Source organism: Crocodylus porosus, unplaced genomic scaffold, assembly GCF_001723895.1.
Source record: "Crocodylus porosus isolate Cpor-Errol unplaced genomic scaffold, CroPor_comp1, whole genome shotgun sequence".
Classification (NCBI taxonomy): domain Eukaryota; kingdom Metazoa; phylum Chordata; order Crocodylia; family Crocodylidae; genus Crocodylus; species Crocodylus porosus.
This window is the reverse complement of record NW_017728907.1, coordinates 55,328,932-55,341,924: the sequence shown is the minus strand read 5'-3', so window position 1 is coordinate 55,341,924 and position 12,993 is coordinate 55,328,932. Positions and strand designations below refer to the sequence as shown.

At 49.6% G+C, this 12,993-nt stretch overlaps 1 protein-coding gene across 1 annotated transcript; it reads right to left on the bottom strand.

The window, feature by feature from the left end:
• Positions 1-326: 326 nt before the first annotated feature.
• On the bottom strand, positions 327-9,680 carry BSND (barttin CLCNK type accessory beta subunit). The gene is made up of 4 exons (XM_019531488.1): positions 9,353-9,680; positions 6,259-6,350; positions 4,792-5,058; positions 327-974 (listed from the first exon to the last, which is right to left on the bottom strand). The coding sequence occupies exons 1-4, from the start codon at positions 9,527-9,529 to the stop codon at positions 527-529; spliced, it is 984 nt and encodes a 327-aa protein (XP_019387033.1). The 5' UTR covers positions 9,530-9,680; the 3' UTR covers positions 327-526.
• Positions 9,681-12,993: the final 3,313 nt, after the last annotated feature.

Genomic DNA, 12,993 nt, shown 5'->3' with positions numbered 1-12,993 from the left:
AGGAGATCATCTCCTGAGGTCCCTTCCTATGTCCTAGGAAAGGCGACACTTTCAGTGCAAGGGGGAGGCCCATTCACCCCACACTTCCCATTGGTATCTGGAGGCTCCCAGTCACCCGGTGCATTTACCGAGGAGGGCAGCCTTTGGGTGAGGAGCTAAGTATGCTCAGGGGGTGAGCTGGGATGCAGAGACCAGGACCTGTGGCCTGCAGCTCTCTCCAAGCTGCTCCATGGTACGGATGGTGGCACAGCGGGTTGCTTTCAGGCATGAATCATACCCAGTGTTTTTGAATGTCAAAACACAACAGATTTCCCTTAACACACCAGAAGGTCACTGAAAACATTTTAATGGAGTCACACCTCACCCAGGCCCTCTTTCCCCCCAGTCACACACTCCAGGCTTTGCAGGTGGCTTTCACCGCCCAGCTACCCGAACCAGATTCCTAGACGTGGATGGAGCTGGACTGGGATATGGACCAGCCCTTGAGTTTTGCAACACGGATCCATCTCCGATGGTCCCTCAGCGGTTAGGTCTCAGGCTCAAAGATGGAATCATCATCAGCCATAAGTAAACTCTCCGGCCCCTCTTTTACCCCGTAATACAGATCGTCCTCCTCCTCTTCCGTGCTCTGGATCACTCTCGGCCCCGACAGCTTTGAGACAGGATCTGCACCCCCTGCACAACCTCTTGGTGGGGGAATAGAAGATGGGTGGCTCTGTGCTGGGGCCACTGGGTGTTCCTGGCCTGGCTCCTGCCCTTCTTCCACTGATGAATCAATTGAGGCAAAATCTTCATAGGAAGGCAGCTCAGCACTGGGTTTCTTGGTCAGGCACTGCGACGGGGGCTGATCCCTCTGTGAGCTAACGCGTCCCTGCAGAAACAGGTGGCTGGAGGGTGAGCCCTCGGAAGAGGAAAGCTCAGTGTCTTCCTGGAAGGAAGCCAGTGGTGCCTTACCGTGGGGCTTCTCCAGTTGGCTGAAAAAAGGCAGAGAGATAAAGTGAAGGGCAGCGATTCCTTTGGCACCTGGTCCCTCTGCTTTTATTTCCCTGTTTTGTCCTTGGCTATGAGGTTTACAGTAAATCAAGCTGAGCAGATGCTCTGTTTTCAGTACACTCTGAAGGGTAGGCATTTTCCCTTTAAGCAGCTGCCTTGTGTTTGGTGTCTAAAATAGTGTGAAGATACTTGTTTTCCCTCCCCAGTTTGGATCTCAGCTGCCATCAGCTGGGAACAGCTCTGCCACTGGAGGAATGGGGAATTCAGCATCTTTATTACAGTGCCTTCAAAGGCACCTGCCTGTCCTATCCCATCTCCTTTGCTGCTGCGTAGCCCACCGAGGCCGCGCACAATTCGCCACGTCCTCTGACAGGCTTCTTGCTGTAAACCCTAACACAGACACAACCAGAGCCTGGTGGATCCCTGCCAAAGCTCCTGGCTCAATGGAGATGTCAAAGCCCCTTTTATCAAGCAGGAGATATACATCTGCTCTGAGCCAGTCACTGACCATCCAGACATTGGCATAACATAACCCCGTCAAGCGTGATTTATGCACAATGCAATGGCCTGTCTCCTCGCCCCATGACTTCAGTTGCCTGGGATATTCTTCACCCCGGTGGTTGCACAGGGTTGCAGCTGTACTATTTAGAAAGCAGACAGCTTCTATCCCAACGGGGGCTGCATTTCAGCAGAACACTGTTTACTGCGTAATAGATGTATAGTTTGTGCCGTCAGCTATTAAAATCTGCCCAGTGATGTTTGGGATCTAAATGAATCACAGTCCTAGACTATTTTATTTGGATTTTTATGCTATGCCCAACACCAGGGCATCTTATCACAAGGCACTGCGTTTTAACAACAAAAAAAGAGTTGGAATTATACTTTCTCAGAAACCTGAACTTAGACTGTGGATTTACCCAGGTAACAATCCTTGCCAAATAGGATCTGCAGAATGTAAGGTAAGAAAGGTGCCTTTTCCTAATCAGATTTCTTGAAATCATTGGACTGTGGTTCCACTACAATAAAGCCCATCTGTTAGACTTCAGAGGTACCCCAAATATAACATTAACTTTAGTTCTTCAATGTTAGCTAAAAATCTGCTGACGTTTTATTATGGGATCCACTCCTTTCCACAGGGATTAACAATGACAATGCTTTCAGTGAATGCCTTACATGGCAATACTATTCAATTGTTGTCCAAGGCCCCAACACTGGGGAGACGGAAGAGGCTGCTGTGTAGTGCTAATCATTTTGGTGCGTCAGAGGTGGAGGGGAAGATTTCTAAGACTGGTTCTGGTTGCCTGTGAACACAAGGGACTCGATGGCCCGAATGTGCTTTTCCGGCTTGGAGTAACTCCACGAAAAGCACCTGACGTGCAGGTTCATGAGATCGCTCTCTCGGTTCACCTCAACAGCTCTTTTTGCAGCAAGCAGGCCCCCCGCTGCCTCTGGGTTTCCCAATCATAGAGGCTAAGCATGAAGCCAGTCACCTCATGTAATGTGCTGCTCTTAAGAGTTAATGTTCCTTTGAAATCACAGGTGGAAATCAGCATGGCCGGGGAATACCCTGAATCACAGCAAGTGCTTCCTGCTGGTTATGCAGTTGCAGTCGCTCCCTGGAGGCACAGACAGAAGAGAGTTCCCACCCCAAACAGTTTATATGTGCCCGGGGCATCCAGCAGCACTTCAGGTATGCTCCAACTGCATCAATCCTTTCCACCACAGGTTTAGCAACCATCATCTCTCGGTTGAACTTCATCTGCAATACTCCTATACTAACACCAACTCTCTAGACACCGCAGTCCACATCCAGGACAGTACCCTAAAACCACAATATATATTGAGAACCCACAGACCCCCCCCACCCTACCTATGTCCACAGGACCAGCAATGATCCTAAGTACATCAGAAAACTGTTATCTACAGCCAGGCCCTCAGATACCATCATATCTGCTCAGAGAAGAACACCTGCATCCCCCGCCCGGCCAGCCGACAATCTGCCTTTATATCACAAGGACACTCCAGCAGAGAACTATACCGTGCATGTGAAAGAGCTACCCAAATATCCTGAAGTCACCTGCTACTATTCAAAAAGAAACCCCTCTTGGTGGTCACCTACCACTCCACACTTGAACCAATTAGGAGAATCACCAGACAACTACAGCCCATACAGGACAAAGGCCAGCCTTGAGACAAAGATCCCCAGCCCCTCCACCCCTGCCTTTCAAACAGCTCACCAACCTTGCCCAGCTCATCATGAGAAGCAAACTCTCCGTTGCCTGACAGATATCAAGTGGAACAAGAAATGTTTAACCTGTCAGCACATCTCGGCTGCCACTATTATCAATACCCCCATAAGGAAACCAACAGAATCCATGGGGGCTACACATGCCTTTCCCAAAATGTGATATGCCTGATCCAATGCACCAAGTACCCTCGTGGCAACTATGTGGTTGAAACTAAACAGCGACTACACAAGAGAATGAACTCTCACCAAAAAAAATATATATATATATATCAAGGACAGAGACATACAGTCACCATCAGAAGCACATTTCTCACAACACAACTACTCCGACTCTGATCTCACTATCCTCATGCTTAAGGGGAATCTACCTAACACCTTTAAAAATAAAACCTGGGAACAAAAATTCAGAAGCTGGCTGGACCCTGAGGGCCCTGCTACATGTCCAAGTTAAAGCTGGATAGAAATCAACTGTAGAGTCGTTACACATTTTCAAGCACGTGAGTTTATAGCTGGTTGGCTCTTTTTAGAGCTGGAGAGTCATTTTTGACATGTAATAATTACTTTCATAGACTCAGAAAACGAGGGCTGGAAGGGACCTCAGGAGGTCACATCTAGTCCAACCGCTTGCTCAAAGCAGGACCAGCCCCAACTAGATCACCCCAGCCAAGGCTTTGTCGAGCCGGCTCTTCAAAACTTCCAAGGAGGGGAATTTCACAACCTCTCTGGGTAACCTGTTCCAGTGTTTTAGTACCCTCCTAGTGAGAAACTACTTCCTAATATCTAACCTAAACTTCCCTTGCTGCAACTTGAGCCCATTTCTCCTTGTCCTGTCATCTGCCACCACTGAGAACAGTCCAGCTCCATCCTCTTTGCAACCCGCTGCAGGGAGCTGAAGGCTGCTCTTAAGTCCCCTCTCAGTCTTCTCTTCTGCAGACTAAATAAGCCTAGTTCCCTCTGTTTCTCATCATAAGTCATGTCCCTCAGCTCCCGAACCATTTTCATTGCCCTCCACTGGACTCTCTCCAATTTGTTCAAATCCGTTCTATAGTGGGAGGGGGGCAGATGTGGCCTCACCCGTGCCAAGCAGAGGGGAAGAATCATTTCCTTCAATCTTCTGACAATGCTCGTACATCACTGCATAATTTCTGGACCACCATGGCTGCATCCCTCTTACACTACCATTTCAATCCATTTGAAAAGACTTGAGCACCGTACCTGCTGCCTGTTGCTAATGTATCTTGGAGAGCATGTCCGCTAGTTACCCTGGGGGGTGAGTTTGACTACACAGCAGCATCTCTGAGGTAGCTGTGTGCATACTTTCACCCTGCAGCAAATGAAAGCTAAAGTATGATAGCTTAGCCCTCAGTGACCTGGGGTTGAGTTATTCCAGTTTAGCTTTGACCTACTGTAGAGTCAGACAGTGACCCCAGAGCAGCTGATGTGTGATGAATCCCCACCTTCTGGCCTGGTAGCATTGACACTCATGTCCTAAGTGTGTCCTGAGTCAATCACTGCAAGTGGTACTCTTTGGACTCCTCAGGGTCACCTACCGGCTGACCATTGCTGTTTCCATCTGAGCTGCTGGGTCTTTGTAGGTTTTTCCATCGCTCCCTGAGTCTCTGTGGACTTCTGCTTTGGCTTGTACCGTGGGCTGGGTACGTGCTCCTGTCCTGAGTGCAGACCCAGGCAGGGATGGGGCACATTGCACCTCCTGGTCTCCCGCAGACCCTTCTATTTTCATTTGGATCTCGTCATAAGATGGCAGGCTCTTCTCGTAGGCTTTGGCTTCCTCCTGGCTGGTGTAGGTAGTTTGGGAGCTGAGGTGGGGGGACAGAAGAGAAGGTGTCTTATTAAATCCTGCTGTTTCTCTTCTTACTTTTCTCTGGAGCGTGAAGTAGGAAACATGCCATTTGCTGAGCAAGCAACTCCTAATCTGAACCCCCAAAGCTGAAAGAGCAGCTCCAGCCCAGAGTGTCCAAGACTCACCCCACCCAAGAGGCACTGAGTCATTTGCAGGTCATATTAATTGAGCTCCTTATGACCACCAAATCCTGCCGGACTTCTGCAGTTAAGCTGTGATGGACGTTAGTAGGGCAGGCAATGGGGAGTTTGGCTGGGGAAGGACGGCAGGTCTGGCCCTTGCTCAGCAAGCCCTAATCTAGGCCCATCACAGGGACATCAGAATGGCACTTCAAGGCAGGGATTTTGCACTCAATGGGTCATGCAGCTGGAGGACCAGGGTGGACACTGCTCTCAGCTGGTGCCACCATTGGCAGTGCCAGCAAAAAGAGACCGTGGGATCAAGAGCTGCCTGGACATGGAGCCCAAGGTACCTTCCCAGCCTGAGAGTTGCTCTTGCCAAGGAAGAGCTCAAGGGAGGTTCAGCTGCTGCCTTTACTGGTCTGTGGTTAACCCTAGGCCCTCATTACCATTTTTTGTTCATATTTCAGCAGTACTGGGCTCCGTACAGAGGCAGCCCTTACCCTCAAGCATCCAGGAAAGGAAGTGCTATTGTCCCTAGTTGGCAGATGTGGAAGCGAGGCACCCAGGGACCGCAAGACTTGCCCAGGTCACACAGAAAACCCATGGATGGCAAAGCTGGGAAATAAACCTGGATCTGAGTCCCAGGATACACCAGACTACAACACCCTCCTAGCACTCCCTCTGCCATGGTCCTACAGGGTCAGCCCACCTTCCACAACCATCCTTATTCAATCTTTAAAAAAATGTCCAAGTGTAAGAACCAGGAGCCTGGAAGATCTGCAGGTGTTTTGCATTTCCCAGGATCAGGCCCTTCATTTTTTATCATGAGCTACTGGGTATTTTTTCCCCACAGCTTCCTACTTTTCTTAAAAATGAAAATTTTGTAGCAGTCCCTTGTGCCAGTGTTCTCAGACACTGACTGACCTTGTCCCCAAGGACGGGCAGATAATCTTGCGTACAAACCAGCATGCTAATTAAAAACCAGATTGCAAACTGTTGAGTGCAGGCTGCGCCCTTGCCTCTTTCAGACATACCAGGTCTTCTCTGGAATTTCATTTTCTATCAAAACAGCAGGCTTGTGGGACACGAACTTCTCAGCCTCAGCATCCATGGGAGCAAATGTTACCTGGGGGAAAAGAAAAGAGGAGGAATAGATAGAATGAATCTGAGGCATTGGAGCTGATTTCCCTTTCATATGTCTATCCTTAGGTCCTTCCTACCAGTAAACACAGCCCTTGAACTGGGTTGTTTTTGCATCTTCACTGCCAGTGGTCCACATTTATCTAACCATTCAGGTTGCACCAACCTGCATTTCGCTGTTAGGAAAGATGCTGCCAAATCGCTTGTGCAGTGCATGTATAAAGGACCCAGAGACTGAAATGTGAGTGCCCTGCCCTCATTCTTGGAAGCACACAGATGGGCAAAATTGTGTCTGATTTGAATGGAGCCCATGGGGCTGCCCCTAAGGATCTGCATAGCCCCTCACAAGCCAGATGTGTCCCGCCAGCCCATTCTACCTGGCCCACAGGGCCCCTAAAAATTTAGAAAATTAATATACATCTGCCCCTGGCTGCCTGTCATGTGGCCCTCGATGGCTTGCCAAAGCTCAGTAAGCTGCCCTCTGCCCAAAATAATTGCCCACCCCTGCCCTAGCAGGACGGGAGCTCCGGTACGTCACCAGTACAACACTCAACCCTGCTGTCTCATACATGACAATGGGAGTCTTGCCTCTCAGGGCCTGTGGGGGCCTGGCACCCAAAAGACAAAGGTCTTTAGCTCATTCAAAAGGGAGCTGAGAGCATGCCTGTCCCAAGCCAACTCCTGGCCTTGCAGTATCTGAAACAAAGCGCCAAGCAAGGGCTGCCAGTTTGGACACATGCTGCCTTGTGAGGGGCTATGCAGATCCTTAGGGGCAGCCCCATGGGCTCCATTCAAATCAGACACAATTTTGCCATGGACTTCAACATGCAGATGACCTCCAGGGCTTTGCTCCGTCTTCCTGGAGCTATGTTTGGCACCCAGAGCCACAGGGAAGGTGAGGGGTCCTTCGTTCCAGCTGGGGAGGGATGTTCTACTGAAGCATGGAGCCTGCAGTTCCAAAATAGAGATATCATCCCGGAAAGGATGGGTCCATTTCCAGACATCAGCTTTAAACAACTATGACCCGAAGCTGAATCCAGATCTGAATGCCATGCCCAGCCTTCCTCTCCAGGATAGGCTTTTATCTGCAAAGCTCCCAACATTTTTTATCCAGATCCTCACTCTATAGCTAAAAACTATTACTCTGTTCCAGTAAGAACAGCCTAATCAGTGGCAAATTTCTGAAGAAGGTTCCCTGTTATAGGTCACCTATTCAGATTATTGCTCTATAACCTTCAGCCCTGCATCTCAACACATACTCTCATTGACTCCAAATCTATTAACAAGCCTTTCTGCATCAGTGGGTCTAATGCTATAACAAATGTCTTGAGTTTCCATTGGAAAAATGTAATTTTATGGGTAGCCTTGTGTCTACAGGGAACGGGAGTTTAATTGTTTTCCTGCACTGCCAACATTCCTTAACAAGGAAATTTTCTCAAGGGTTTTTTAATGATCCACCTCAATCAAAGAGGCTTGAAGATTGACTGTGGATTCAAAAGGATCTGGGGGGAGGGCATCTTTTTTTTTTTTTTGCCCTAATCCAGACTGAGTTTAACGCCATTTTATATAAACCCTAAGTATGAATAATATCAGCCGTGGAGAAACAACGAGCAATCACTTACTGAGCCCTAGGTGCTTGTCTCTACTCCTCCCAGCCATCTCCTGGGCCTTTCATTTACCCAGCTGTGCATTTCTTTGAATAAAAGACCGTATCTTCCCATCTGTGCATGTCCTCCAGGAATCGGATCAAGAAGGTGCTGTTGTGCAGCCACCGCTGCTGTGCCAGCCCACCCCTTACGGCGGTGAAACGTTTCCACTCTGCGAAAAGCTATTTGACACTGCCTCATAAGGCTGGAGGACCGCTTCGGGAAGCCAGAAATAAAGATGCATGCTAACAAAAAAGATGGTTTCTCTATCTCACACCTTCGAATAGGCAGGGGGATCTTCTGGGTCTTCAGCGGGGGCAGCTTTCAAAGGGTCACCTTGAACGCTGAATCAAACTTTTGGTCTTGTTTTTCTCTCTGCTGATTGTTTAGCATCAGCTCTACAAACAGCTGGGCTTATCATGGGGCGGTGAAGAGAAGGGTCTGGGCCATAAGGATACTACTCTTTCATTAGTAGTGGAGTGTCATCATACTTCCCTAGTAAAGCTGCTTCTGCTCCTGCTGATGACTGAGGATGCTTCACTGATGGAGTAGTTAAGAGAAAGACCTATTTCCTGGCTTCCCTCACTTCACCTTTAGTTCTGGGGAGACTGCAGGCAGGTAGACACTCTCTTGAGCTGTCTTGGCATCCTAAAGCATTAAAGTCAAATCTGGCAGGAATCAGAGGGACGAGAAAACAAAGGTGCTGTGTTCTTAGCAAAGCAGTCATGGACACGGGGTCTAAAGGCTTTTAATCCTTTAATTCCTTTAAATACCCTTCAGGGGACAATGAGGATGTGTTAGATCTCCCTGCCCTGGGTGGTGCCTTTGGAGAAGGCAATGTAGAAAGAAATGACTGTCTTCTCCTTTCTGCTTGACTCTGAATGCTTCAGTTATTGCTGGAAACCAGCTGCAATGTGAAGTTGGGAGTCCGCCTGACTAGCAGAGAGAACCGGGGTGCCTGCTTTGCTATGGTGCCCTCCTGAGCCCCTCCACAGGGCAGTGATGTGTCGCAGAAGGAGAACAAGGCATCAGTGAATTCATGTGGCTAGGATGTTCACCCAAAGATCTCAAAGCACTTTGGAAGTAGCAACATGTGTGTTTTACCCTTGGGGAAAATGAGGCATGGAGCCACAAAATGATGTGCCCAGTGTGACAGTAACTGAGCTACTGGTCTTGTTCCTTAGTCATTGCATCCCCTTGCCCTTCTGCTTAAAAGTGCATTAAAATAACCAGGTTGCTTTGCTCAGCTGACAAGGAAGCAAGATGCCCACAAATGTCTGGAGCCCAGTCTATATGGGATGCAGACACAGATGAGAGGGCAAGAAAAGGAAATCAGCCCTACCTTGGGGTAGCACTGACACATGCTCCAGGTGATCCCCACGGCTATGATCAGGACCCCCAGGGTGCAGAAGGTGATGTAGATCTGGGGCTTGTCTGTGCTCATGATAAACATCCCAGTCATCACCAGGAAGAAGCCCAGCATTATGAGTCCATAGCGGAAAGTTTTGTCCTCAGCCATTGCAAACGCCACGGAGCAATAGGAGTCAGGCGTAAAGCATGAGCCGGACCCGGTGAGCAGGGTGGCTGGAAGGAGAGATGCGGGGCAGCCCTTTGCCTGGCTCGGAGCTAGCGAGCACTCCCCAGGTGAAGGAAGGAGTGGCTTTTCTAGAGCTTGCCAGAGGCTGCAAAGCAGCTGCACGTTCAGCCCCGTCCTGCCCAGGGCTGAGCCAGCCAGTTTTTAATGCGAGTGTAATGAATGCAAATATGATCCCTAAATTCACACTCCAGTGAAGCTGCCCAGCACAGCTCACTATAACCTTCCCTCCAGGCACATGCAGTCCTGGCTGTGGGAACACCTATCTGGGGAAATATGAACAGGGGAGGGAGAGATCATGGGCACGGGGGAAAGCACCAGAGCCTGGAGGTGAAAGGACACTTTGAGCATGTGCAGTACCTAACCCGTGCCTGGCTCATACAGCCACCAGGCTAGGGGATGTATTGGCAGGAGTGGGCAATCTCGGGCAGGCAGGGTGGGCACCATGCACCTCAATTTTCACTGCACAAATCTCTCAGGATGCATCTACCTGAGGGAAATGAGTGCCCATCTGCCTGACAGGAAGCTAGAGTTGCAGGAGCCCCATCTACACTAGGACTCTGTCTACACCAGCTCAATAGCCCAGAGGAATGGTGCAGGGTCAGCCCACAGGCTACGTGGTCAGCACATGGGATCAATGCACAGTTGCCATCCCATGTGCCAGCCTGACCCCACACACCAGATGTGACCACATGGTGGCCCAACCTCATGCACCAGATGTGGCCATGTGCTGGCCCAGCCCCACACGCCAGCTGTGGCCACACATGGCCTGAACCCGTACACCTAACTCTGGCCATGGTGTGACTTGTTTTCCAGCCTAACGGGCTCCCCATATATCAGGAAATTTGGCAGCAGGGGTGTGGCAGCTGTGGAGAGCCCCACGGGCTGGATGACATGGCTCTGTGAGCCAAATGCGGCCTGCAGGCTGGAGATGGAGCACCACTGCTCTATGCTAACTACCAGTAGTTGTGACAGCCGAAAACCAGGTACTGGTTTTTCTAATGTAGAAAGGGGGTCATTAGATGAATGACCCATGTCCTACTTCACTGAGCTCTGCAGGCAGCAATGTGAAGCCGGGCGCTGTGGTAACAGTCATGGGACCAGTAGAAAGAAGAGCTTGCTGTGTCCAGAAATGTCCGGTAGCACCAGCTCTGCAAAATGTCTTGTCCCAAGAACAAAGTGCTGATGATTTATTTTTTGTGTCACAGCAAGACCCAGAGGTCCCGTTCTAAGGATCAGGCCCCACTGTGCTCGGTGCTGTACAGATCAAGAGGGAAGAACCGCGTCCTTGTCTGAAGGAGAGCTCACAATTAGGCAGGATGGGACAGGCAATTGCAAACCCTGTTCCCTTCTCACAAAGCAGAAAGGTTACACACAGTGCAGAGCAGAGCAAAGGAACTTTTCCTGCTGTCTATGGGGGAGTCACCAGGAGCATGTCCCCGGGGCATTCGTGGGGTTTCGTGTTGGCCTGAGTCCTTGCAGAACATTTAGGGAAACATAGAAAGATTTTGTTTTTTCACTTCTTGTTAAAATCATCATTTGGAAAAAAAATGGTTGGGTTTTCTATGCAAAGAAAAAGTTGGAAGAACGGTGTTTTTTCAAAAAACCCTTTTGGTTTTAAAAGTCACTTTTTGGTCAAAGCTTTCAAAGTTCACTGAGGTTTTTTTACTGGGCACTTATACTGGAAAAAATTCGGATTCCCAGATTTTTTTTAGAATAAATGAGATGGCGTAGTGAAAATGAAGTCTCCCCACAGCGTGGGGGTTGGGAGGGAATGCCATTTTCTGCTGAAGTTATTTTTCAGTGGAATATGTTGCAGTCTGCTCCGGTGACGTGTCCTGTTGAGATGCTCACAGTCCCGCAGGGAGCGGTCACGCAGCCCTGGGGGAAGGGATTCGGTCTGCTCTCTCTTTCTGGTGGCTTATCTCCTGCTCCCTGTGCTCTGGGTGCTCGCTGCTCGTGAACCCGGCGGCCAGCGAACATCATCTCCCTGCTCTTCAAGAGGCAGAATTGCTGCTGCCTCTTCCACACTTTAAGGCCGAGGCACTCGGCTGTGGAGCCAGGGAAGGAAGGTTTGCTCTCGGAGTGCAGAACAGCCCGCTCACCGGGGTTGAGGATTCAAGCATCTGACTTGAAGCAAGGTGTTGTCCCCCTCCTTAGAAGAGACTGAGAAGTGGAACAAAGTGGAGGTGGAGGGGGATGCAACCCAGAGACTGGGAAGGAAGGAGCAGAGCGGAGGTGGGAGCTGAGAGACACTAGCTAGCTAGCTCCTACCCCTAGCTCCTGCCTGCTAAGAAAGTTTTGCTAGGGGCTGGGTGGACAGTGACTGTCGTCAAAGCCCATGCTCCTCTTTAGCAAGGAGATCAGGTCAGGTTTGCTGGTTTTGAAAGTGGAGTCCTCCTTGGGCTCAGAGGCAAACAGCTTATGAGATAAGGCAGACAGCTGTGCGCACAGCTGCATAGGGGTAGGCAAACCCTCCCAACCCAGCTAGTTCACCAGGGTACTCAGATCCTGTGGAAAGGGGAGCTACTTGTAGTGATAACGGTTAGACTTTGGAGACAGTCCCTTACAAGGGACTGTCTCATCACGTGAGGAATTTGAACATGATCCTTGGAGAGTAAAGAGAAATCCAGATGGAGGCAGGCACATGGTCCATGCTGGAGGAACCCCATGCTGCGGTATCATTAAAAGTCTGTTCTCTTACTCGTTCATAGTTGCCTTATTTACTGTGGGACCTAAATCATTACGTGGTGTCAGCAGTGGTGAATGGGGAAGATTGCATGGATCTGCAGCGTTATCTGTAGCAGAAAGCTGGGAATTCAGGGCCTGGAAGCTGCACTCAGCAAGGAAAAAAGGCCTCTGCAACTACAGTCCCCTCTCTGCAAGGCAGAAGTTTAACCAGGTCAGAGACAAGGTTAAACACGGATGTGTTACAAGCCCCTTGTTGCCTTTTGTTGTCATGCAATATAGCTGAGAAGTGGAGAAAAATAATGGACAGCTGCAGATATGCTTGGATCTCAAAAACTATGCATATGATTTATGAGCATATCCCAGGTGTAGACACCTCTAGGGATTTCATAGATTTCATAGACATTTGGGCTGGAAGGGACCCTGGAAGATCATCAAGTCCAGCCCCCTGCCCCAGGGGCAGGAAGTCAGCAGGGATCATAGATCCCAGCAAGATAAACATCCAAATTTCTCTTGAAGGTGTTCAAAGTGGGTGCTTGAACAGCCTCCAGTGGCAGGCTATTCCAGACCCTGGGGGATCGGACAGTAAAGTTCTTCCTCATGTCCAGCCTGAATCGGTCACGGTGGAGTTTGTGACCTATCAATCTTGTCATCCCTTGGGGTGCTCTGGTGAACAAACGTTCCCCCAGGTCCTGGTGGTC

What these genes read in the sequence shown, in the direction of transcription:
- BSND (XM_019531488.1), bottom strand. Translation starts at nt 9,529, where the DNA reads ATGGCTGAGGACAAAACTTTCCGCTATGGACTCATAATGCTGGGCTTC. An exon ending in TGTGTCAGTGCTACCCCAAG is followed by an intron (nt 6,351 to 9,352) that starts GTAGGGCTGATT and finishes CTTTTCCCCCAG; the next exon opens with GTAACATTTGCTCCCATGGA. An exon ending in GAAATTCCAGAGAAGACCTG is followed by an intron (nt 5,059 to 6,258) that starts GTATGTCTGAAA and finishes CCCCCACCTCAG; the next exon opens with CTCCCAAACTACCTACACCA.